This window comes from Grampus griseus (genome assembly GCF_964374135.1).
Source record: "Grampus griseus genome assembly, chromosome: 14".
NCBI classification, from domain to species: Eukaryota; Metazoa; Chordata; class Mammalia; order Artiodactyla; family Delphinidae; genus Grampus; species Grampus griseus.
Window position 1 is genome coordinate 37,765,527 of NC_139008.1, and position 25,813 is coordinate 37,791,339.

Consider the following 25,813-nt stretch of genomic DNA (forward strand, 5'->3'; position numbering starts at 1 on the left):
TGTTGGGATTTAAACACAAAATATAAGAAATGTCATCTGAGATCAAATTGATTGGTCATACCCCAGGATTCTGTTGCTCACAGTGCCACAAGAAAATGATTATGAAGGATACATAACACCAACTCAAAATTAGAAATAACATTGTAATGTTCATTGTTATGTACACTCATTTTTTAAACTTATCCTGTTACTTTTTTGTAATAGCATCATATTTTCCCCTCTGTTTTAGTGATAATTGAAAATCCCCTGATCCAAAGAAAGGAATTAGAAAGAGAAGAAAAGTTCAGCCCTGCAACTCCTAGGTAAATCTAGCACAGAGGTCAGAATGATTATTACTTTATGTCAGAATGATTATTACTAATAAGTTTATGCCAGAATGATTATTACTAATAAGTTTTTGCATGTCAGATTAACAGAGAGCTTATTAAAGGTGTATACTTCAGTTTGAAAATTAGGAGTTTAATTCTGCTTCATAATATTTATCTTTGATTATGAAATAATTTACTTTGACATAGGATCACATAAAAAATGGCTTTGTTTTTAGTGCTTTGATTCTCATTCTTAGATTACAAAAATCTGACTCTAGTCACATTAAAGCTGAACAGTGAAAAGGTAAATCATGGAAGTCATATATCCATTTTTTCATCTCAATTTATAACTCTCTTCACATGCCTTACTATCTTAGTTCAGGTTACCTGGAAGTAGAGCCCAGAGGAGGATTTTTGTGCAGATGATTTGTTGAGGGAGAGCCCTTAGAAGCACCCTGTAAGGATAGCACTGGGGGGAAGGTGAGCAAAGAGGCAGGTTCAGCAGGAGCCCAGTCTCATCCTGACCCAGATGGGAGCTCTGGAGCATGAGTGGCACCTCAAAGTGGTACCACCCTAAAGAAAGAGGCCTGGGCTTTTGTACCCTGTATTTACAAGTTATTGGTTGAAGTCCACCCCCTATTCCTGCAGAGGAGGGAAGGCTTAAAGGTATTTCTGGCTGAGGGCAAATCTCGAGAGAGAAGGGAGTAGCTGGTAAAGAGCTCTGGGTGGGCACAAAAGTCTCTACTACACGTGCACCTGCACCCATTTTTCTGACCTCATCTTATAGGTCTCATTTCTCTGCAGCCACATGAAGAGTCCTCCACTTTATGAACATCCTGGGCTCATTCTGCACTAACAGCATTGCATGTTCACTTCCCTCTGCAAAGAACAATCTTATTTGCTCTTCTCATTGAAGTGTCAGCTTAAATGTCACCTCCTTAGATCTTCCCCCACCTACTCTGTCTGTAGTAGCCCTTCCAGTCTGCATTACTAGGACTTCGTCCTGTACACAGTGTATGTGTACCATCATAACCCTGATCACAATCTGGGATTATTTGATTAATTGTTCTTATCTGTCTCCCTCTCACGCATGTAAACTCCGTGAGATCATAAGTCTTGTGTGTCTTCCTCACCACTGTACCCCCTGTGCCTAGACTAAGGTCTGGCACATAATAGGCTCTCAGTAAGTGTTTATGGAATGAACACATGGATGGAGGGAGGGAAGAGCATCCTTGGCAGAGGGAACAAACATGAAACCTCCTGGCCTTTTCCAGAACAGTTAATAGTAGTTTAAACCTTATGAAACTGTTGATGTTTGACTACGTTCTTCTCTAAAGTGGTAGTTTCATAGCCTAGGAATATGATGTGGCTGGAATATAGGCAGGGGAACAGCAGGAGGAGAAGCTCGAGAGAGAAGCAGAGACACTTCACAGACAGCTTTGCTTGTTGTACCAACTTCATGCTTTGGTGATGGCTAGCCCAGAAGATCTTTGGAGATGGGAAATATATTCATATTCGTGGTTTAGGAAGATCACTTTGGCTACCTGAGGACAGACAGTAGGGGAACAAAGCTTAGGAGACAAGCAGTAGTTTGGGTGAGAAGTGATGAGGGAAACACCTAAAGCAGTAGCAGGGGGAGGGGGAGCGGGGGAGGCTCTGGATTAGAGGACTAGAAAGATGCTCCATGGAGGACACTTGGAAGTTGATTGGCTGGAAGGGGAAGAGCACCTCAATTGTGTAAATATTGTGCATCTGTTCCTACAGAGCACCACAGAGGTAAGGGAAGCACATAGGCAGGGCAGTCAGTGTCATAGAGGTGGAAATCCCCCCCCCACACACAATGTTTTAGAGTGCTTTTACACCCCTTTTTTTTTTTACAGAGAAAGAAACTGAAACTCAGTATTGTGCAAGATCAGACTATTAGTGTGCTTAAAACTCAGACACAGTTGGTCTTTAAAACATTTTCTTAATGAAAATACATTTTAGACAAAAAATATTTTACAAAGCTTTTCAATGTTTCTAAGAGTGAAAAGTATAAATCTTCTTAATATAATTTTTAAAATATAGTTTAAGTTACAACCAAAGTTTAACTGTGAACTTTGAAGTATTTTTCTATTAGAAAATCATTTGATATTAACTCTTGGTGTGTGTTTTTACAATTTAGCGATTATAAACTATTGCTCAGTGAGAGTCACTCAATGGTAAAAGTTTGTTCCAGTTATGAAGTGGATGCCAAGCTACTTTCTTTGATATACTTACCTGTTAAAGAGTCTTGTGATTATTATTCATTGGGTGACATTGTTGCAAACGGACACAGTCTTGATGGGAGAATTATTAATGTCCTTGCAGCTGTGAGGTTGGTAAGTTAAAACCCCAACAAAGCCAAGTTCAATTTGGTGGGGGGAGTTCTATCATTTTATTTGTGTTTGGAAAGTAATAATCAACTGGAGTAAAATTTCCTCTGTATCTTGATGCATCCTCCATTGAATTTAGAAAATAACACTTCTCATTAAAGGGAAAGCAGCATTTTACCTGTGAATGAGTAGCAAAATAAAATTGTATTTGAATGTTAAATGCAGTACACAGTCATAAATGATCCGCTAACTATATGAGAGCTTTTCATACTTGAGTTAAACAAAAGGCACAGATAGAAAGGGTAAATTCATTGACTTTAAGATCTCCAGGAAGTTCTTTGAAGGGGCCTAAGTTGAATAAATCAAGGAATCAATTCAGTGCGTGTTCTCAGAGCTGTCCTGAGTTGGGGGAGAGAGCGAGAAACCCATGGTGCTGCAGTAGGGGCCCTGTGAGCTAATGCATAGCATCAGGTGCTGAAAACCAGGGCAGAACGACACTCCATGGGGTGCCGGGGAATGTCTCACCATCCTTTGCTTCCACATCTCCCTCTTACCCAATTATTGCAGCAAGTTTTGAACTCCATTGGACAGACTAGAATCACTTGGCAGGGAGCAAATTTTCACAAAATAAAGTACATAAATAAAGGGGCAAGAAGAATTTCTCAATATACAGAATGATGATAATCAGAAGACAAAAAAATGGGAAATAGATTTAGGTACTTATAGTTAATGTTGTAAGTAATTGCTAATTACGTTTCCATATTAAATGACTGAGTGTCGACTATCCCCGTGACAGGCCAACAGAGGCCTTCCTGCGTTGTTCCCCAGCCCAGCCCAGCCCAGCCCAGCACAGTGCCTGCCACACAGTGAACACTCAGTATCATTCAGGATGGAGGAATAAACACCCGATATGACAGTCATGAAAAATGGGAAAAATTCATTTCTGGGCAACTTAGGTTCAATCTTACTTAAAGGCAGGATATGATCTCTCAATTTCCCTGAAATTCCATATAATGCCATTATATCACAATGTAGTAAGGATTTTCTAAAACTCAGTATGAATATAAAACCTACAACAGCTTTTTCCATGTCCCCCTTCCTGCCTCCACCCCTTGAGTCTGGTACCACCTTTCATAGGATTATATTATTTCTTTTATTTTCATGCCTTTTTTCTCCCATTTTGCTTCCATCCCTCTTACATTTCCTTATCTTTACGTTTTTATTTAACCTGTTTTCTTCCTTCTCGCCTCTACTTAGGTCTCTTCACTTTAAAACTCCTTTTCATACAGTTTTCTTGCATGCTGTGATATGGTAGGCCTCTCTCATACTCTGGCTGTCCTTTCCTCTGACTTTCTTTCTAGATGCTCTCTTCTGCAGGCAGCTGTGACTCTTTCTTCAGCTCCTTCCTAAGGAGCTCAGCCCTGACAATAGATGCATGGGGGACAGTGGCATAGGGGGCAGCTGACTGTCCATGCTTGGGCCATTGCTGTGTGACCATCAGAGGTGCTGCTGTTCCATTGAGAACTCCCTGAGGGCACAGAAGGGCCCCTGAGTTCACCTCCACGTCCATGATCCTCTTACACCACAGTGTGGACTGAATCAGACGGTATATCAAAGCACATTCCCATGTATCCCTCATTCGATTCTCACCAGCTTGTCCCTAGGAAGGCAGCAAAGGGGGTATCAATATCCATACCTGGGCTAGCAAGACGAGGACACTGAGGCCCAGAGAGATGAATTCATCCAATCACATTAACTCCGTGCCAGGCCCTGTGCTAAGCCATGGGGATACACAGATATTGAAAATGTACTTTCTACCCTCACTGAGTCCACATAGATGCCACCCAGGGACTTGTCATGGAGCATTTGTTCTGACATGGTGAAAAGATCCCACAGTCTTGACTTAAAGCACACATATCTGTATCTCTCTTCAATCAAAGTGTGTGACTTACAACTTAAATACACCTGGTTCAGAGATAAAAGATGCTGTTAAATCATCAAATATATATTAGTGATTCTAGCTATTTTGATATTTCTAATTTGTTGTTTAAAAGGTAAACATTTGAGTATTTCCATCAACAAATATTTAAGTACCTCTACAACTGTACGTGAAGAAAAATAATGATTTTCTTCAATTTCTAAGGTTGGAGAGCCAAAATACTTTACAACTTCAGACCAAAGAAAAGGCCAGAGGTGTGAAGTTAAACTCTATGATGAGACAGAGCCTTCTTTTGCAATGATATGGTAACTTCCCACATCTGTTCCAAACTGTGAAATCTGTGCTATTATCACCAAGTCAGACATTTTAATTTCATCAGGAGATGATGGATTTCATATCAGGAGAGGAGTAATGATATAAAAATGATATTTAAAAAATAAACCTTTCTCTTGTATGTTGAGTCATTACAGTCTATGATTACCTTAAAATGAGATCTTTAGATGGCATGGGATTTCATAGATGGACTCTACTGTAACTTGTTTATTATTGTACTCTGTTTTGTAACAAATCGTCATTTACTAAGTCTCATTGATAAAGAACAAGCCAGACTTTCTGTGATTCCTTGGGTGGTACCCATGGAAAGATGGTAGAAAAGCAAGCATTGTCACAGGCTGGGTTCTATGGGGCTCCCAGTGTGTCAGATGTGGGGCAGGGCTACATCCTGAAGCATCACAGGGTATAACATGGTATTGTTTAGACTTCAGATGCCTGGGTACCAAAGAAAGCACTTAATTTGAAACAGGGCTTCAACCTATCAAGTCCCCCGAGCAGTTTATCCATGGTGGGGGCCCTCCCTTAATGGCAGGAAAGAGTGACTTCAAAATTTTTAAACTTGTAGTCACTCAGTTCTAACTAGCCTGGAGTGACCTGGGTGATAGGAAAAGAAGGAATTGAAGGAGCAGAAGTTGTTAGAGATGAAAGGTGCTGAAAGGAATGATTTTCATAGGTGTTAAATTTTCTGTGAAATAGGCAGTGTAGCCCTGCAAAATGCAGGAGAAGCCAAAATCCTTAACTGTGCCTTGGACCGTATGGGGGATTATTAACCTCATCCATTAAGACATCCTTTTTCTGGTAAATAATGTGGTCACTGCCAGTTTTTTTCTAATTTATTTGATTTTTATCACTTCTTTTTTAACACATGCAGTTGGGATAATGAATCTATTCTACTTGCACAGAGCTGGGTGCCACGAGAAACAGGTATAATACTTCAATGATTGCGTTCAATATTTGTCTTTTTTTTATCCCCCTGTGTAATAATTTTAAAATGGCTTTTTTCCCAAACAGTAATATTTGCCTCAGATGTAAGAATAAGTTTTGACAAATTTCGGAACTGCATGACAGCAACTGTAATCTCAAAAACGATTATTACAACTAATCCAGGTAAAAAGCTATCTGAAATTTTTTATCCCTTTGGAAATGACTACATCATGTATTCTAATATTTGTGCAGTGTGTTTAAGAATGAAGCTTGGATTTCATTTGAATTAAAAGTGAAAAACTGCTTTATATGACTTTGAAAAACTTACAATGAGCTATATCTTTGATATCTTTACAAAAGAAATGTGAAAAACCAGACTCATTTTTTAAAAAAAAAATTTGTTTATTTATTTATTTATTTATTTTTGGCTGTGTTGGGTCTTCGTTTCTGTGTGAGGGTTTTCTCTAGTTGTGGCAAGCAGGAGCCACTCTTCATCGCGGTGCGCGAGCCTCTCACTGTCACGGCCTCTCTTGTTGCGGAGCACAGGCTCCAGATGCGCAGGCTCAGTAGTTGTGTCTCACGGGCCCAGTTGGATTTGTCTGGTGGAATAGGTTATCAAGCTTGACAGTATTAATCGTATCAAAACCTCAAGACTGGGCTTCCCTGGTGGCGCAGTGGTTGGGGGTCCGCTTGCCGATGCAGGGGACACGGGTTCGTGCCCCGGTCCGGGAGGATCCCGCATGCCGCGGAGCGGCTCTGCCCGTGGGCCATGGCCGCTGGGCCTGCACGTCCGGAGCCTGTGCTCCGCAGCGGGAGAGGCCACAGCGGTGAGAGGCCCGCGTACCGCAAAAAAAGAAAAAAAAAACACCTCAAGACTAAGTTAATGAGACAGATTTGAAGGATGTTGTGCGTTTGGCTCTGAAAACAGGTTCAAAGGGGAAATGTCAAAGTGTTTTGAGCAATACTAACATCATTAGAATAAATGCCTTATTTCTCAAGGAGACAAATATAAAGGAGAATATGTATAACGGTGTGTGAATTTCAATATGCTTATTTAAATGAGTCTTATTTCTAATTTCCTGGGCTACACATGCCACGTAGATGTTAAGAACCTCTAAATGGTTTGAGCTTTCATCCTAGCCAGCATGTCCAGGCTTCCTGCCCCGAGAGAGTTCATCAGATGGGGAAGGAAGAATTTGTCCCCCCACAGACAGTCTGGGATGACCCTGTTGTCCTTAGAGCTCTTGACAGCAGTGCCTACACCCCACCCTTCCTACCAACTTCTGTCCCAGGATGCTCATTAATTTACAGATATTTAGTGAATGCCTTTTATTTGACAACTACTGAGGTAACTTTAACACTTTCTGGAACAAGGAAGTACATGAGTGGATGGATGCTCAGATGGATGGAAGGATAGTCACTATAACTGAAGCACAGAAATGAAAAGGCAAAACCCCTGTCTGGGATTCCAGTCTAGTTCTGAGAAAGAACCAACAGTGATAAGACTTGTGGTACAACAGGACGAGGAGGAAGAAACCCTGACTCTGTCCAGGGGAGTCAGGGGGTCCAAGCATTGGCAGGACGGTTTGCAGAATGTTGGAGATGGTGAGGGAGGGCTGAAGACAAGCAGGTGTTAGAGGTTGGGGCTTGGAGTTGAAGGGTGTCAGAGTTAGAGAGCCCCTCTTCAAAATCAGATTCGTGCCTTCTGGCACATTATCTCACTATTCCTGAGGATACTCATGTCCCAACTTGAGGAGCAAGTTTTTTTTTTTTTTTTAAGTATTTTATTTATTTATTTGGCTGCTTCGGGTCTTCGTTGTGGCATGTGGGGTTTTTAGTTGCAGCACGCAGGCTTCTTTCTAGTTGTGGCACACAGCTCCAGAGCACACAAGCTCTCTAGTTGTGGCACACAGACTCTCTAATTGTGGTGCGCGGTCTCCAGAGCACACAGGCAGGCTTCTCTCCAGTTGTGTCGCGTGGGCTCTAGAGCACTCGGGCTCAGTAGTTGTGGTGCGCGGGCTTAGTTGCCCCATGGCATGTGGGATCTTAGTTCCCTGACCAGGGATCAAACCCACATCCCCTGCATTGGAAGGCAGATTCTTAACCACTGGACCACCAGGGAAGTCCCGAGGAGCAAGGTCTTTTTTTTTTTTAATTATAAGAACCTTTTTAAAAATCTTTTTATTTATTTATTTATTTTTGGCTGCATTGGGCTTTCTGTAGTTGTGGCTAGCGGGGGGCTACTCTTCGTTGCGGTGCACAGGCTTCTCATTGTGGTGGCTTCTCTTCTTGTGGAGCATGGGCTCTAGCCACATGGGCTTTAGTAGCTGTGGCACGTGGGCTCAGTAGTTGTGGCTCACAGACTCCAGAGAGCAGGCTCAGTAGTTGTAGCACACGGTTTTAGTTGCTCCGCGGCATGTGGGATCTTCCCGGACCAGGGATCAAACCTGTGTCCCCTGCACTGGTAGGCAGATTCCTAACCACTGCGCCACCAGGCAAGTCTGGCTCAAGCTTTTTAAACAACCTTAAAAAATTTTTTTTCTGACTAGAAAATAAATACATATAAAATTCAAAAAATACATAAAAAGGAAGATCAGCTGTAAATTCACCATCTCATAAGAGATAATCATTTCTTTGATACATATTCTTCCAGATAATTTTGCTTATGTATCTTTTTTAAAATGAAAGGGAATTGTATGACAATGTTTTGTAAGCTGCTCTTTAAACTCATGATATCTGGTGTACATCTCTGTGTTAATGGAGCACCCCATCACATTGTCAGTGGCTTTGTAATATTGTGTTTGATTGTATTCTTATACGTCTTCACTTTTTACTGGTAAAAATAATTTTGGATCATTTACAGTGATTTAAAAAATAATCAGTTTGCTGTTTACTTATTATGCATTTTCAATTAAGATACACCAGAAGCTAACATCCTATTGAATTTTATAAGAGAAAATAAAGAAACGAATCTTCTGGATGATGAAATTGACAGTTATTTGAAAGAATCCACAAATTGTAAGTGACCTTTAAATATTATTTGAATTTTTAAAAGGCCAGAATTTGGGCCTGTAAAGTTACTTAGTAAAAGATATTGTATTCTTATTATGTAACTGCTACACTTCCACTTTTTATTTATTTATTTTTGGCGGTGTTGGGTCTTTGTTTCTGTGCGAGGGCTTTCTCCAGTTGCGGAGAGCGGGGGCCACTCTTCATCGCAGTGCGCGGGCCTCTTACTGTCGAGGCCTCTCCCGTTCCGGAGCACAGGCTCCAGACGCGCAGGCTCAGTAGTTGTGGCTCACGGACTTAGTTGCTCCGCAGCATGTGGGATCTTCCCAGACCAGGGCTCAAACCCGTGTTCCCTGCATTGGCAGGCAGATTCTTAACCACTGTGCCACCCAGGGAAGCCCTATACTTCCACTTTTTAAAAGGTAGTTTAAAACTTTTGGAGGCCTATATAACCTTTTGCGAATCTGATGAGAGCTATGACCCTTTCCCCAGAAAAGTAGCTGTACCCACACATAGAATTTTGCATAAAATGTCATGTGTTCACAGACCCCAGACTGAAGCTTGACTTTAAAAGGGATGCTGGGACTTCCCTGGCAGGCCAGTGGTTAAGACTCCATGCTTCCAAAGCAGGGGACGTGAGTTCTATCTCTGGTTGGGGAGCTAAGATCCCACATGCCTCGTGGTGTGGCCAAAAAAAAAAAAGGGATGTGGTTTGTTGCCGTCTGTGGCTTATGCTTAGACACTCAGGAGAATGGCGGAAAGCAGAGGGAAAACTTCAATCATTCCCTGAAGGCCCGTTCTTGTAACTTCATCCTAGGAGGTGAAATACTTCCTAATAATTCCTCTCGAGAGAGTAACAATTGAATTAAGCATGAAATAAGTTATGCTGCAAGTCACATTAACTTGTAAAAGAAGAACTTTGTTATGCTTTCCTGGGGGATATTTAACATGTTTCCTTTCTTTCTTTCTTTTTGTTTTTTTTGTTTTGTTTTGTTCTGTTTTGTTTTTCGGCTGCACGGCTTGGCTTTTGGGGAACTAAGCCACGTGGTGCAGCCAAAAATAAATAAATAAATAAATATAGTCTCTTCACCATTTAAAAAATTGAGTTGACTTGTCTTTTTCTTATTTATTTTTAAGAATCCTTTAGATATTCTGGATATGAACCCTTTATCTCCTTATAGATTGCTAGCATCTCCCACTCTATGGCTTGCCTTTTCATTCTTTTAATGGAATCTTCTGATGATCAGAAATTATTCATTTTAATAAAGACTAATTTCTCATTCTTTTCCTTTTTTGCTTTTATGTCCTTCTATATAATCAGTTTTAATATATCATATATAATAATTTTTCTATTACATAACTTAAGCTACTACGTATTCTCATTTGAGCTTTGTAGCTTTTCTATTTGGATATAATCCTTTGGAGTTCTTAGAATATATTTAGAACTTCCATGACTTTTCTTTTTTTTTAGTAAATACAATAGTTGATGTCTATACAGTTGAACAATTAAAGGTAAAAGCTTTGAAGAATGAAGGAAAAGCTGATCCTATCTATGGAATTCTTTATGCTTACATTTCTACACTGAACATTGATGATGAAACTACAAAAGTAGTTCGAAATAGATGGTAAGCAACCAAATTACTTTTAGAAAGTTCATTCTTGTAAGAAATAAAAACAGTTATTGTTAATAAATTTTTTTTTTTTTTTTTTGGTACATGGGCCTCTCACTGTTGTGGCCTCTCCAGTTGCGGAGCACAAGCTCCAGACGCGCAGGCTCAGCGGCCATGGCTCACGGGTCCAGCCGCTCCGCGGCATATGGGATCGTCCCAGACCAGGGCACGAACCCGTGTCCCCTGCATCGGCAGGTGGACTCTCAACCACTGTGCCACCAGGGAAGCCCCCTTGTTAATAAATTTTAAACTCTATAAAAGTTAAGCTATTCTTTGACATAATAGTGGTTATGCATTTGAATAGTGGTTATGCATTATGCATAAGTGGTTATGCATTTGACAAACTATTTAGATTCAAAATTATAATTGCCTTTTAAAGCAAAATTTAATTTACTGTGTTTCAGCAACCCTAAAATAGAAAGATATAATAATGTCGAAACTTTTAGCTGGGATGAGAAACTATTGTTTTATGACAATTTGAAAATTATTTTGGTGACCACATCCTATAGCAATACAAGTAATAGCATTTTAATAAATTATTTCAACTGTATGAAGAATATGATTTCCAACCTCTCCTAGGTCAAAGTTAGTATCTACTTGCATAGAAAAGTAAACCCAAGTAGATTTAATAATCTTAGCCAAAAAATGCTTGGCAAGAAAATTCTAAAATGTTATTGTGAAAGCCTCCCTATGGATTTATAATTGACATTTTTATTGACATAGTTCTAGATTCACATGGCACTGTAAGAAATAATATATAAACTGTACACTTTGTGCAGTTTCCCCCAATGGTAACATTTTGCAAAACTATAGTATCACATCATAGATAGTAATGACATTAATTAAATCCACTGATCTTATTCAGATTTCCCCAGATTAATATGCATCGTGTGTATGTGAAATTTCATATAGTTTTATCATGTATGAAATGATAAACCACCACAATCAAGAAATTGACCTATGGATTTTTAAAACATTGTATGATTTGGTGTTAAAGTTGAAAAAAACTAATGTAGAGGCTGTTGTGTAAGGCAGGTGTTTATTTTTTGAAAAATATTTTTCAAAAATTAAAAAAAATGTTATTGTCTCCCTTATTTTTCCTACATCTTTAATATTGATATCTGAGGAAAAGTATCTAAAACTTAATTCAAAAGTTGATCTGTGGCTTACAAGAAACCAGTATCTTCAGATCATTCCCTCTGCTTGAGAAATTTGAATTAGTCTCTGCCTATTCAAATTGGCAAAGTAATGACTGCTTCAAAAATATAGAAGAGCATGGAATTACCCCTTAAAGAGAGGAGAATGTGTCACTAGCAGTGCTAGCAGCATTTAGAGTGTGAACCTCCCCAACCCTCAGGTTATTCTGTGGATGTACAGAGGACTTAGTACAGGACCAAATGAGCATTCATGGAACTCAGGCTTTCTAGGCACAAGACGGGATTCCTGCCCTCAAACTCTGAGCCAGGAGATAAACAAACATACCTGCAATAACATGGAATAGGATGTGATAGGGTGTAAGTTCGTGCTGAAGTGTAAGTTGTGCAGCTGTTCAGAGAAGGGAGGGTGTGGGGCTGGGGTGCAAGTGAGGAAGGCCCCAGTGGGGGAGTGATCCTGGGCAAGAACCCCAGCATGGGGGAAAGTAGGAGGCAGAACTGTGAGAAGACTGGATTGTCCCAGTTTCCGAAGCAGGAATACTGAAAATGAGGTTGACTGCATAGAAAGCATGTTGTATTGCTGTGCATTTTTCCTTGTTATTTTGTAGGTCTGTTTTGTACCCTGCTCAGCACTGAGCACTCTGTAATTACTTGCTCTGTAAATATTCCAGGTGCTGACTTAGGCTAAAAGTCTAAGTGATAATTCTTCTGCTAGAGATCAGATTTGTCACTTAGGGCCTTCACATTCTATCTTGTCTTTGTTTCTTTTCAGTTCAGGCTGTGGTTACATTGTAAATGAAGCATCCAGCACTTGTACAACTTGCAACAAAGATTCTTCAGAATTTAAATCAGTTTTTCGCAGCTTCCATATGCTAATTGATCTTACTGATCACACAGGTACCCTCCACTCCTGTAGTCTCACAGGAAGTGTTGCTGAGGAGACTTTGGGCTTCACGGTAAATAATAAAAAGGAAAATATGTTTAGAAATACTTCCAAATTGAATTCGCTTCCCCAAACATAGGTTATTTTGGTGAACATTTGATAGAAATTAATTCATTAATAAAGAGGTCTGGGAAAAATCAATCTTGACTTAAACACACATTGTTTTAATGAACAAATAATTACATATTGCGTATTAAAATTCTAGCTAACATTAACTGTTAGGAATAACAAGAGACATCCTTGGTGACAGTGGAGAATAAACATGACATTTTATATAGTCAAATAACAATGGGCAAAACAACACCTTGGAGACACTGAGCAGGGTCCTCTGTGAGGAGGGTTTGGCAGTATTTCACCTACCCAGGTGTATAAGGTCAGCCATGAGCTCTTCCTCAGTCTGCCCCATAGCATAGCAGCAGAGATTAGCTTGTGTGCTTGATGTTAGGTTTGATGTTTTTTATTGTTAGAACCCGCTCATGAAGTTTACCATTAAGCCTCAGTGGTTTCCACTTTGTTAAGGGGGGCTTTCTGTGCCGAGCCACCTGGCTGGCTTCAGACATTCAGTTTAGAGCCTTTCTATCTAGCCTTATCTCCTCCGTCAAGAGAATTGACCTGTAATTACTATGGATAAATTCCATTTCCAGTGAGCAAATTTGTTTTACATTATTGTCAAGATGAGTTATCTATATATTCTTTGGAAATATTTGTTTAATTTTTTTATCCAGGTAAATGAGTTTCTTGCAATGACGGATGAACAGAAAACAGCATTAAAGTGGCAGTTTCTTTTGGAAAGAAGCAAAATCTATGTAAAGGTTAGTGCATTTTATAGTACTATATTATTCTTTTTTAAAACATATTTATTTATTTGGTTGCGCCAGGTTTTAGTTGTGGCAGGCAGGCTCCTTAGTTGTGGCCTGTGAACTCTTAGTTGTGGCATGCATGTGAGATCTAGTTCCCTGACCAGGGATTGAACCCGGGCCCCCTGCACTGGGAGTGCGGGCTCTTAACAACTGTGCCACCAGGGAAGTCCCAGTACTATGTTATTCTATATGTTCAAGCAATAAGAAAATCCTGGAGTATGATGTAATAAATTAGGGAATTTGTTATATTTTTAATAAACTTTTTTATTTTTATTTATTTTTGGCTGCATTGGGTCTTCGTTGCTGCGTGCAGGCTTTCTCTAGTTGCAGCGAGCGGGGGCTACTCTTTGTTGCGGTACACGGGCTTCTCATTGCAGTGGCTTCTCTTGTTGTAGAGCACGGGCTCTAGGTGCGCAGGCTTCAGTAGTTGTGGCGCATGGGCTTAGTTGCTCCGTGGCATGTGGGATCCTCCCAGACCAGGGCTCGAACCCGTGTCCCCTGCACTGGCAGGCAGATTCTTAACTACTGCGCCACCAGGGAAACCCAGGAATTTGTTATTTTTAATAATGCCCAGTTCCCAGATGTGCAGAAGGATTTGGCTACCATAGAAACAGTGGAAGTAATCAGCTTTTTTCATATAGTATAAAGAAGTTATAAATGATACAAAATAAAAAGACCAACAAAGAAAATATTAACTGCGTTAATGTTAACTCCAAGGCTAGGAACTGGGCTTTAGAGTCAAAGCTGGGTCCCCCCCGCCCCCATGTGCGATGCTCCTCACTTCAGTGAGCAGTATTCAATAGCAAGTTAAATGCTGCGGTGAGACAGACTTGGGTTTGACTCCCAGTCCCACCATTCCTCAGCCTATGTGACCCTGGGGAAGTTAATTAACTTCTCTAAGCCTCTAAAATTCTGTGCTCCTACAACTCTGATCAGAGCAGACTCCCGCAGCAATAGCAACACTTCAGTGTTGGAAGGCCACAGAACCTTAGTGTTAAAAGTGTAAAATGGGCAGTGGGACAAACTCCCCTTGTTTTGCAAATGAGGAAAATAGGACCAAGAAATGTTGCTTCTTGCCCCAGGTCACAGGTGAGATAGGGCTACACAGTCTACATTATTTCAGATATTTCCTCTTTTACACTCTTAAAAATTTTTGAGCTCTTAAGTGAGTTATATCTGTCAACATTGTACTAGAACTTAACATTGAGAAAAATTTTAAATGTATTCATGAGCACACATTCTTTTAGCAGTTAGAACAATGATATCTCATGTCATGTAGTCTCGAAAACTACAGTGCACTCTGGTGAAAGAACGAGAGTAAGAAAGGCAAAGAGCATTTTCATATTATTATGAAGATAGCTTTGATCTCATGGATACCCTGAAAGAGTCTTTGAGAACACTGGGTCTGCTCCATCTCAGCCTCGTAAGCAGGTTTTCCTGTTTTCCTGTGGCTTCCTTTCCTTGCAGCCTCAAGCATATCTGAATAGATTACAGACATGGAGTCACCAATGGCCTCAACAATATGTCTAGGACCTCAGTTTGAGGCCTCTTCATTACTAGGCCAAAGGGGGAAAATTACAGTAATATACTGCATCTCTTCCACCATTTGCATGAATCCACCTAAATACTGTATACTGTCTATACCCAAATCAGCATATACTCAGATCCTTGTCCAACTTTGTGGTTTCCCTCCAAACAGGAGGTACCAGTTGCTCTGAGTTTGATCAATTTAAATTCATGGTAACTTATTTATAGTTTCCCAAACTTGATTCAAATATAGCAACAAATTGCTCTCAAGTAAATGGATATTGTACCTTTCCAAAGAATATGTTAAAAAGATATTTGTCAGATTTAACAAAGATTTCAAGCAGGTAGTGGTTATATCACAAAATGTAATAAAGATTGTGAGCCTCAAATACAATTTCAATTGTTATAAATCAGTTAAAACAGAACATGTAATTTAAAAAATAAGAACTTACATTGCTCTGCTAATAAGATAAAAACAAAGGATTTCCATATAGGACATTTTGTATATTTATCATATTTCAATTAAAAATAATGGCTACTTAAAGTGGTTCATTTGGAGGGATTTCAAAGTGAGTTATTCATTTCAATGTTTTAAAACACATAGTGATATTAGTATCACAGATCCTTGTAAGATCTGACATTAATGTTAAAGAATAATTTTCAAAAAGGTTAAATTGACTCATACAAAATAAAATGAATACATGTCAAAGATTTAATTCAATTCATTAATTAATGAAGGAAATTAAAGTGCCTAGCTGATGTGTCCTTTCACTCTATACTAAATAAAATGTTGGTGAGAGTGCTTTGTAAATTGTAAAAAGTGAGACATCATTATTAATCAACTGCATCATGATATTGTTGTGCTCTAACAGGTCATGTTACTGCTGCGGGTTCACGTCTGTCACAATTGGTTGTTTGAACACACTTTAAGCCCATTTTTCTATATGTTGGATTTGAAATGCCAACTTTCCTACCTGAGAAAAAGGTCATGAAAAATTGATGTGGATTTTTACAAAATTACTGTCAGAAGCCAGATCTATAATTTTTCTCCCAACTCTGCCTGAGACTGGAACTCTTTCCATTGTCTTACAGCTTTAACTGAAGTATTTGTTCATATCTGTAAAGAAAACTCATTGCTGTTCTCTATTTGTGGTCATTGGTTTTCAGCGTTGTATACCAGGTGATTTTAGAAACTAACTCTCTTTTTCTCCCTGCAGTTTTTTTTATCTCATAGAGCAAGGGGTGGACTGAGAGCGAGTGTGCTCTCCTGTAAGCTCGCAGATCCTATCGAGGCAAGTAGGAACTTGTCTGGACAAGGAAATATTTAAAAACCAGACGTCATTTTAAACTCTGGAAAAGAATACAAGTTTTAACTGCCTTTAAAGTGGAAAATGAGTTTGAAAATTACAGATAAAATTGTATTTTGTTCAAATGTGGTGAGAATGTTTCTGTAAATTGTTATTCTGTTTCCCCCTGGAGTCAGTTAAGAGTAAATCCTAAAATCCCCCTCTTATTCATTTCTTAGAAGGCCTTTTCTACTGGCTTTGCCCTCTCTCTCTTCCCAAGTTGGAAAATGTTTGCATGAATTAATAAACAAGTTTAATCTTTCCCACAGATATGAATGATTTTTCTTAAGCCCCTTTCCTCTTTGTCTTGTTTGCCTGGAGAAAGATCAGAACCTATAAAAACAACGTGGCCATGGCTCAGACTACTTTGCTGGAGCTGATGGGCGCGGACGACCGGTTCTCCCAGTGCCGGGTGGGGACGGCAGAAGTCCATGGGTGATGCTGTACAACTGTTTTGATCACTGTAGAGCTTTTCTAGTCGGTTGCTTTCTCTGATGACACATCAGAGCTACCCAATGCTTGTGAAGGCTTGCTGACTCAGGCTTGACATTTGTGAGTCTGAATCAACTCGGGGAAGACCAGCTTCAGAAGTTTCACAAGCGGTGACGAGTCTTAGGAACTTGGAAGGGTGGGTGACCTGCTCTGCTTTGACAGGGCGACGGCCCCTCCACTTCAGCTGCCTTTGCAGCAGCCCCAGAGTGCTCTGCTCAGCTCCACACCATCTCCGGTCACTGGTCACTTGCTTCAGGGCAAAGACCCACCACTGCGGTCAGTGTTGATCCACAGTGTGGGAGGTTTGTCCAGCGTAATTTGGGTCTGGCACTTCAAAGGCTACACTTCACCTACCACAGGAGTGAAAAAAGAAAAAGTAAGTGAACGAAATTCTTTTATAAAGCTGGTGTTGGGAGATAAACTTATCTTGTCAGTAATGTTTTCTCTGGCTTTAACCATATGCAGCCATGGGGGAGGGATATGAGTTGACACTTAGTGTGTCTAAATTGTGGTAATAAATGAAGTAATGAAGATCTTGATCATAGTTGTGCAAATATCAAGTGTACCTGATGAAGGGCTTCCTTCCTTTCTCCCTCGGGGAGGGGATAGGTGTGTTAATCAGGGTGAATTGTGCAGGTGGACAGGGAAGGAAGGAAGGAGAGTGGTGCAGGGACAAGGATGCCTGGCCCAGATAGTGTGTCCGGCGCTGCTGTGCCAGGCCTCCTGGGGCTCTGACCTCCAGCAGCAGGTCTCCAAGTGCCAACACCTGGCACTTTGGGTGCCAGAACCAGCTGTCTGGGCTCCTATAGTCCATGGCCCTCAGCTGCTCTGGATGTTTCACCACTAGCCTCAACTGCATAATACAGGTACAAAATACCAGCATTCTCAAAGTAGGTGCATATGCAGTACTTAGTGTTGCCTAACCAAGGCCTGTGAAGGCCTAGTGGGCAGCAGAGGGCTCTGCATGACTTCCTCACTGCTACCATGGTGACCTCTCAGTCCGCTGGCATTTAACTAAGGAGACCCCATGCCTGTCACTAGAGGGACATCACAGTTGCTTATTTCATCTGATGAAATTGGAATCTACAGGGCTAGCTGTCATGCCACACTGAATCAGAGGTGCTTCACAGAGCTTACTTAACTTACACATTCACAGAATGAAGATTACAAACGGGTCAGTATCTAAAATTTGGCTGTAGATTAGCCAGAATGCAGGTACTTGAAGTATCAATGAAAGAAAGAAGCATTCTGCCCCATCAACACAAAATCTACAACTCCCTGTCCAGGATCTCTATTTCTCTGCTGCTCTCCAGAAGCTGCTTTTCCTGGTCCTAGTGACTTCTGATCTACATGTTTTATATTGCTTTATATAAATAGTTTGGTGACTATATAATTTTTCCTAATCTTCTATTAGTGGTTCATTTAAATACAGTTTTCCTTTCCTAATTCTGCTTTGGTGAGGGTTTTTGTTGTTGTGGTTCAATACTCTGTACGTGGCAGAAACACAATATATATGTATCCACCTATTACTCATCTTGAGGAACCCTGGAGTTGTTTTTGCTTTTTAAATATTTTTTATCATAAAGTTTTATGTGTTTATTGTAGAAAAATTAGAGAAAATGATTAAAAAAAAAGGAAAAGGAAAGAAAAGAAAACCCATAATCTCCCATCCCAATTTTTTTTTCCAATTTTTTTAAACTGGTAGGAAATATATTCTTTTCTTATAAATGTGTTTTTGTTTTGTTTTTTTATTGTGGTAAAATATACATCACATAAAATTTACCATTTTGACCATTTTTAAGTGTACAATTGAGTGGCATTAAGTACTTTCACAATTTTTGTAAACATCACCACTATCCATTTCCAGAAATTTTTAATCATCACAAATTGAAATTCTGTACTCATTAAGACAATAACTCCCCATTTCCCCCTCCCCCAGTTTCTGATAACCTCTAATCTACTTGGTCTCTATGAGTTTGCCTATTCTTGGTACCTGATATACATGGAATCATACAATATTTGTCCTTTTGTGTCTAGCTTATTTTTCTGAGCATAATGTTTTCAAGGTTCATCCATGTTATAACGTGTCAGAATTTCATTCCTTTTTATGGCTGAGTAGTATGTATGAATTGGATAAATGTACCACCTTTTGTTTATCTATTAATATCTTGGTGGACAATTGGGCTGTTCCACCTTTTGGCTATTGTGATTAGCCAATCATAGCTACTTGAACATCTGTGTACAAGCATCCACATTTTTGTAAATGTCTTTCCTGAGTTTTTATCATCTCTCCATCTATGTTAGAGCATATAATTTATAAAATAAAACCAAAAAATTAAAAACATATGATTTACAAATACAGGTTATACTATAACCTGCTTTTATACTTAATAATTTATAATAAACTTTTCATGCCATTAAATATTCTACATAATTTCAATAGCTACATATTATTTTATTATATGAGTATATGATAGTGAATGTAACCAATCTAATAACATTTGACATTTAAAATGTTTCACATTTTTTGCTATTACAAATGATGGCTATAGCTAAATCTTTGGCCACATTTTTTTTTTTTTTTTTTTTCCGGTACGCGGGCCTCTCACTGTTGTGGCCTCTCCCGCTGCAGAGCACAGCCTCCGGACGCACAGGCTCAGCGGCCATGGCTCATGGGCCCAGCCGCTCTGCGGCAAGTGGGATCTTCCCGGACCGGGGCACGAACCCGTGTCCCCTGCATTGGCAGGTGGACTCTCAACCACTGCGCCACCAGGAAAGCCCCACATTCTTATTTCTTTGGGATAAGTTTCTAGATATTAAATTGCTGCAACAATGTTACATTATTGAATACTTTTTAATGTGATGGATTTTGTAATAAGCACTTTATTTATATTATCTGATTTATGCAATTACTGTTATTTTGCCTACTTTACAAATGGGACATGAAGGCCAAGTTAGAGGAGGTAGATGTGGAGGTGGCTGAGTGGGCAGGCTCTGTGGCTGCAGGCTCAACCCCGTCTGCTACTCCCAGGATGGACTCCAGCTCTAAGCTTCTCCACATTTGTGGTTTCCCCTTTGGTAAATGGGGATAATAATATACCAACTCCTGTGGGCAACTGTTAAGACTAAATAAGTTAGTATATGTAAAGTGCTTAGACTCATGCACTTAGTATATGATCAATAAGTACCAGTTATTGTAAATGTCGAGGTATAGCAATATCATTGGCACTCATATTTGACAATATATTTGTTGTATTATGCCTATTCTGCTTTTATAATTTGAATTTTTTTCTAGTATCTTATTAGATTTACAATTACTTTACTCTTTCCCTTTAGAATATATGAAGGTTTTAGCATATGAATTGTATTGAAAGGAAATATAAAACTTCCTTGAAATCAGATCCTACACCAACATTTACACCAAAGATGTGCCCAATAGTCTTGTTAAAAAGATAACTGTGGGGACTTCCCTGGTGGTGCAGTAGTTAAGAATCCACTTGCCAATACAGGGGACACGGGTTCGATCCCTGATCTGGGAAGATCCCACATGCCGCGGAGCAACTAAACCCATGCACCATAACTACTGAGCCTGAGCTCTAGAGCCCTAGAGCCACAACTACTGAAGCCCGCGTGCCTAGAGCCTGTACTCTGCAACAAGAGAAGCCACCGCAATGAGAAGCCTGTACACCTCAAGAAAGAGTAGTCCCCGCTCATCGCAACTAGAGAAAGCCCATGCGCTGCAACGAAGACCCAACACAACCAAAAATAAATAAAATAAACTTATTAAAAAAAAGATAACTGGGCTTCCCTGGTGGCGCAGTGGTTGAGAGTCCGCCTGCCAATGCAGGGGACACGGGTTCGTGTCCCAGTCCGGGAAGATCCCACATGCCGCGTAGCGGCTGGGCCCGTGAGCCATGGCCGCTGAGCCTGCGCGTCCGGAGGCTGTGCTCCGCAACGGGAGAGGCCACAACAGTGAGAGGCCCGCATACCGCAAAAAAAAAAAAAAAAAAAAAAAAAAAAGATAACTGTATAAACACATGAAAAGATATCAGCTTCACTATTAATCAGAGAAACGCAAATTAAAAAGACCATAGCCACAATACCCAGTGTTGGCTAAGGTGTGAGCAAAAAGGTATTCTTTAACACTCTTGTCAAGTACAAATTAGTATATCCTTTCCCCTGGGCAATTTGGGGAAAAGTATCAAAATGTAACCGGCAAACTATTTAATAAATTTCACCTCTAAGACTTTCCCTAAGGAAAAAAACAAGTGCCAAATAATGTGTATGGAGGATGTTCCTTGCATCATTGTTTCTAGTAGCAAAGCATTTGAAACCTATGCAACCTCTAGGGCAGGGGTTCCCAACCCCTGGTCCGGGCCACACAGCAGGAGGTGAGTGGCCTGCTAGGGAGCGAAGCTTCATCTGTATTTACAGCTGCTTCCCATGGCTTGCATTACCACCTGAGCTCCACCTCCTGTCAGCAATATGGTGAGTTGTATAATTATTTCATTATATATTACAATGTAATAGTAATAAAGTGTACAATAAATGTAATGCATTTGAATCATCTGGAAACCGTTCTTCCCCTTCCCCCCCATCTGTGGAAAACTTGTCTTCCATGAAACCGGTCCCTGGTGCTAGAAACGTTGGGCACTGCTGTTCTAGGGGAGTATTGGGCTCCACCCAGATCTCTGGTAGGCACCTAGCCCTCAGCTTCTATAAAGGTTGGAGAATTACCTGGGGAAGTTACAGTAGAGGTGGGGGAGCAGATTCTGGCAATGACATCCTCTTGGGATGGTCAGTGGACTGAAACTCATCTCCAGTTCTGAGACCCTGTTCTTTCTTAGTTTGTTCCCTGCCCTTTCTACTTCCTCTTCACTTCATTTTCCTGAGAGCACTCCTAAAAATCACCTTAACAAATATCCCCACTTAAGGCTCTGCTTCTGGGGTACATGATCTAAGACACAGTCATTAAAAGTGATTATGAAAATATGCACCGACCTGGAAAGATATTCACAGTATATGCCTAACGAACAATTAAAAAAAAAAAGTCCAGAAGAACAGATGTCAAGCCATATACTCTATATGAACTAATAATATCATGGATTTTTAAAAAGTTGTGATAAGGGTATTGTGACTATATAGGAGAATGTCCTTATTTTTAGGAGATGCATGCTGAAAGGGTAGAGTGTTTCTGCAACTCACTTCCAGTTTTCAGTTTTCCAAAACGTGTTCGTTTGTGTGTGTGTATACACAGGGTGTGGGGTGGGAAGAGAGAGAATGAACATAGCAAATGTCAACAATTGTTGAATTTAGTGCAGGGTATATGGAGTTTGTTGCATTAGTCTTTCAATTTTATAGTAGGTTTAAATTTATTCAAAAATAAAAGTTGGTGAAAATGTACTTTCTGGGTATTAGGATTATTGCGATTTTAGCAACATCAGGAATTATGAGAATTGGTATCTCTCTTTTTGATTCCTGCAGTCAAGGAGTTTGTGTGCTATACCTGCAATGCTGATAGCAGCCGTCTGTGACAAAGCTTGTGCCACCACTGGGTGAACATTGACCTCAGGGGCACCGTACATTATCTGGATGCTGGCTTGTCCACCCAAGGGGGCCATATGTGAACACTGCTCCTGCTGTGTACCTTTAGGTTGCTTTCACATCTGTCAGCTTGGTAGACTTGGTTCAGCTGGACCTCATATCTGATAGTTTTACTAATAAACTCTCAATATAAGCATACCCTTGATTCAGCTCTTCCACTATGGGAACCTAGCCAAAGGAAATAACTACTAGCAAATAATTAGAAAATATTTCAATGACCAAAAATGGAGGACTGACTTCATCATATGCAATCACTGAAATGTGCTGACATGAAAAGATACTCACGATATATAGTGAAAAAAGGTTAGAAAAGTGTATGATATGAACAAATTCTATTTAAAAGATCACAATTACATCTGCAGATTTGGAAGAATGTACACCAAATGCTTAATTTGGACTGTCTCTGTGCATATGAAATTTGGGGTGTTTTGGTTTTTAGCTTATACATATTTTCTGAGTCTTCTATAATAAACATCTATTGCTTAAGCATTTGAAAAAAGAAGTGTTATTAAAAGATAAAAGAAGGGAGTTCCTGGGGCTTCCCTGGTGGTGCAGTGGTTGAGAGTCCGCCTGCCGATGCAGGGGACAAGGGTGCGTGGCCCAGTCCGGGAAGATCCAACATGCCGTGGAGCTGCTGGGCCCGTGAGCCATGGCCGCTGAGCCTGTGCGTCTGGAGCCTGTGCTCCGCAGCGGGAGAGGCCACAACAGTGAGAGGCCCGCGTACCGCAAAAAAAAAGAAAAAAAAAAAAGGGAGTTCCCCAGTGACCTAGTGGTTAGGATTCTGGGCTTTCACTGCTGTGGCCCGGATGTGGCCAAAAAAACAAAACAAAACAAAAAAGATAAAAGATAGTATGACATTTTATAAACAAATCCAACTATGACACTTCCTCATAATAAATTATAAATTGCATAAAGTTTAGGTTGCATAAGACCTAAACATTTGAACTTTCTAATATATCTACTTAAAAGACGCAGCCTGCGTTGTGGTCAAGACTTCAGGTTTTGTACATTTAGAATGGATAAACAAGGTCCTACTGTATAGCACAGGGAGCTATATCCAATCTCCTGGGATAAACCATAGTGGAAAAGAATATTTAAAAAAAATTTTCTATATGTGTAAAACTGAGTCACTTTGCTGTGCAGCAGAGATTGGCACAACATTGTAAATCAACTATACTTCAATAAAAAAAAATACGGAAAAAAAAGACTTCAGGATTTGGTCTTGGGATGGCTGGGTTACATCTTGGCTCTGCCACTTAGCTGAGTGACCATACAGCCAGGCTGGCTAGCTTCTAAATCTGTCTCCGTCTGTGTAACAGGGATGGTAGTAATAATACCACCCTCCAGCTTTGTTGAGGATTAAATAATACGCAGAAAACTCTTGGCACAGTGCCTAGTAGTACTAAGTGCTCAATAAATGTTAGGAGCCAGCAGGTGCCTTCTGTTTAGGCTAACAGCAGGAGCTCCTGCCTGCCTAAGCCTAAAGGACTCCGCCAGGCACTCTGATAGCTGTGTTGTGCATCTCACTTAGCTTTTTGTCAGAGGAGGGAGCAGGTGAGAGCAAAAGCAGCACTCCCAGGCAGTTTGACTTCCCTGAAGCTTCCTTATCGCTGGGTGCGAGGTACAGGTGCTGATTAACTCTGTTAATAAAGCACAGTATTCTGGAGGCCAAAGACCAAGGTCTGAAGCCCCTTAATGAGATGTGTCCCTCCTAACCACTACTGGGGGGAAAAATGTACACTTTTAGGTCACACAAAAGACAGCATATTTATTTGGGAAACAATAGTTTCAAAATTATCTCCCGAACTCAGAATCTATGGGCCAGAATACACACCCTAAGTAAACAAGTGAGGTTTTCATTAATTGCTCACTTATTAAATAAAACTTTTAATTAACTATGTGGAGTAGTGTTTTTCCACATTTGCATGATAAGAATCACTTGGAGTGCCAGAGATTGATTCCATTAATTAATATATTAGGCCTGGGATGGCCCAGCAATTTGGAAATTTTTACTTTTACAAATACCTCCAGATGATTTTCATCATCAAGGAACTTTGGGAAACACTGATGAAACGTGCTTTTCCATTTCCTTTGCAGATTTTAAGTCTTGAACACGTGGTCGCAGAATGACCCACTGAAGTCTTATCCGGTCCAGTTTTAGGAAAGGAAAGTAAGTTTTCTGAACATTTGGCTTGTTGTTTCCTAGGAGGCACTGCTTCTCATTTCCATTTCTGGCCCAGCTCTTCTAGATCAGGTTTTTCTCCGACCGTCCATCTTCCTTGAGTTGAGGCATAGCAATCCAATCATTTTTAAAAAATTGGTTTCTCATTAAAGGATTATCACATTAAATAACCTTTTCTTGCTTTTATCTTGTTTCCCTTCCCCCTGAAACGTGTTAAGAAGTTAGGGTGCTTTGGATACACTCAATATTCCGGCTTTTCCACCTTAAATCTCATACTGACGACCCCGTGTATGCCAGCGTGGATCTCATCGTTTTCTTTAACGGGACCCACTCCCTTTGGCGTCCCGGTCAAGATAACATCTCCTTCTTCCAAGGTCATGATCTTTGAAACGTAGCTGATGATGTAGGGGATGGAAAAAATCATGGAGGATGTCTCACCCTCCTGCCTGAGTTCGCCGTTGACCTTGAGCCAGAGCTTCAGGTTGTGAGGGTCAGGGATCTTCTCTTTGGGCACGAACGCGCTGACCGGGCAGGAGGCCGTGAAGCTCTTGGCCAGAGTCCAGGGCAGCCCCTTTTTCTTGCACTCGTCCTGCACGTCCCTGGCGGTCATGTCCAGGCACAGGGCATAGCCGGCCACGTAGCCCATGGCTGCGGCCTCCGGGACGGCGCAGCAGCGCTTGCCCATCACCACGGCCAGCTCGAGCTCGTGGTGCAGGTTGCGGGTGTAGGCGGGCACGAGGACCGGCGAGCCCTCGGGGGCGTAGGCGGTGGACGGCTTCAGGAAGAGCACCGGCTCGCTCAGTGCGGCGCTCTGCATCTCCCTGACGTGGTCTGCGTAGTTCCTGCCCACGCACACGATGTTCTTCCCCCACTCCCAGAAGTGGGACAGCGGTCTGGTGGCAGCCATGCTCCTGCCTGTTGCCCCCCTGAGTCACGTGGACTCTGCCCGGCAGGCCACCGGACGCCGAAGGCTACCCGGAGAGGACCAACTACCTCGGAACGCCGTCCCGCGGACTCCGCCGGGTGCCCAGGAGTCGCGGCGCTCGTCCTCTTGGGAGCGGCTGTCCAGTGGCTGCCTCGGGGCTGACCCGGCCTCGGGACGCGGCCCGCTCCCCGGAGAGAGGCTGAAGTTCTTGCGCAGGTGCCTCTCAGGGGGCCCTCAGATCCG

The 25,813-nt window shown here is 40.9% G+C and overlaps 2 protein-coding genes across 2 annotated transcripts; one reads left to right on the forward strand and one right to left on the reverse strand.

Moving 5' to 3' along the window:
- The first annotated feature begins 290 nt into the window (after nt 1–290).
- MEIOB (meiosis specific with OB-fold) lies at nt 291–16,972 on the forward strand. The gene is made up of 9 exons (XM_082670542.1): nt 291–302; nt 4,806–4,906; nt 5,806–5,858; nt 5,946–6,041; nt 8,775–8,876; nt 10,339–10,492; nt 12,464–12,647; nt 13,360–13,446; nt 16,239–16,972. Exons 2-9 carry the CDS (start codon nt 4,899–4,901, stop codon nt 16,347–16,349), a joined length of 795 nt encoding a protein of 264 aa, XP_082526668.1. The 5' UTR covers nt 291–302; nt 4,806–4,898; the 3' UTR covers nt 16,350–16,972.
- Nucleotides 16,973–24,220: 7,248 nt separating this feature from the next.
- On the reverse strand, nt 24,221–25,803 carry FAHD1 (fumarylacetoacetate hydrolase domain containing 1). The gene has a single exon (XM_082670543.1). It carries the CDS (start codon nt 25,550–25,552, stop codon nt 24,887–24,889), a length of 666 nt encoding a protein of 221 aa, XP_082526669.1. The 5' UTR covers nt 25,553–25,803; the 3' UTR covers nt 24,221–24,886.
- Nucleotides 25,804–25,813: the final 10 nt, after the last annotated feature.

Bases quoted from the DNA above. Each gene is read 5' to 3' on its own strand.
- FAHD1 (XM_082670543.1), bottom strand. From the start codon at position 25,552: ATGGCTGCCACCAGACCGCTGTCCCACTTCTGGGAGTGGGGGAAGAAC.
- MEIOB (XM_082670542.1), top strand. The intron at 6,042-8,774 runs GTAAAAAGCTAT...TTTTCAATTAAG, and splicing joins GATTATTACAACTAATCCAG to ATACACCAGAAGCTAACATC. The intron at 13,447-16,238 runs GTTAGTGCATTT...TTCTCCCTGCAG, and splicing joins GAAGCAAAATCTATGTAAAG to TTTTTTTTATCTCATAGAGC.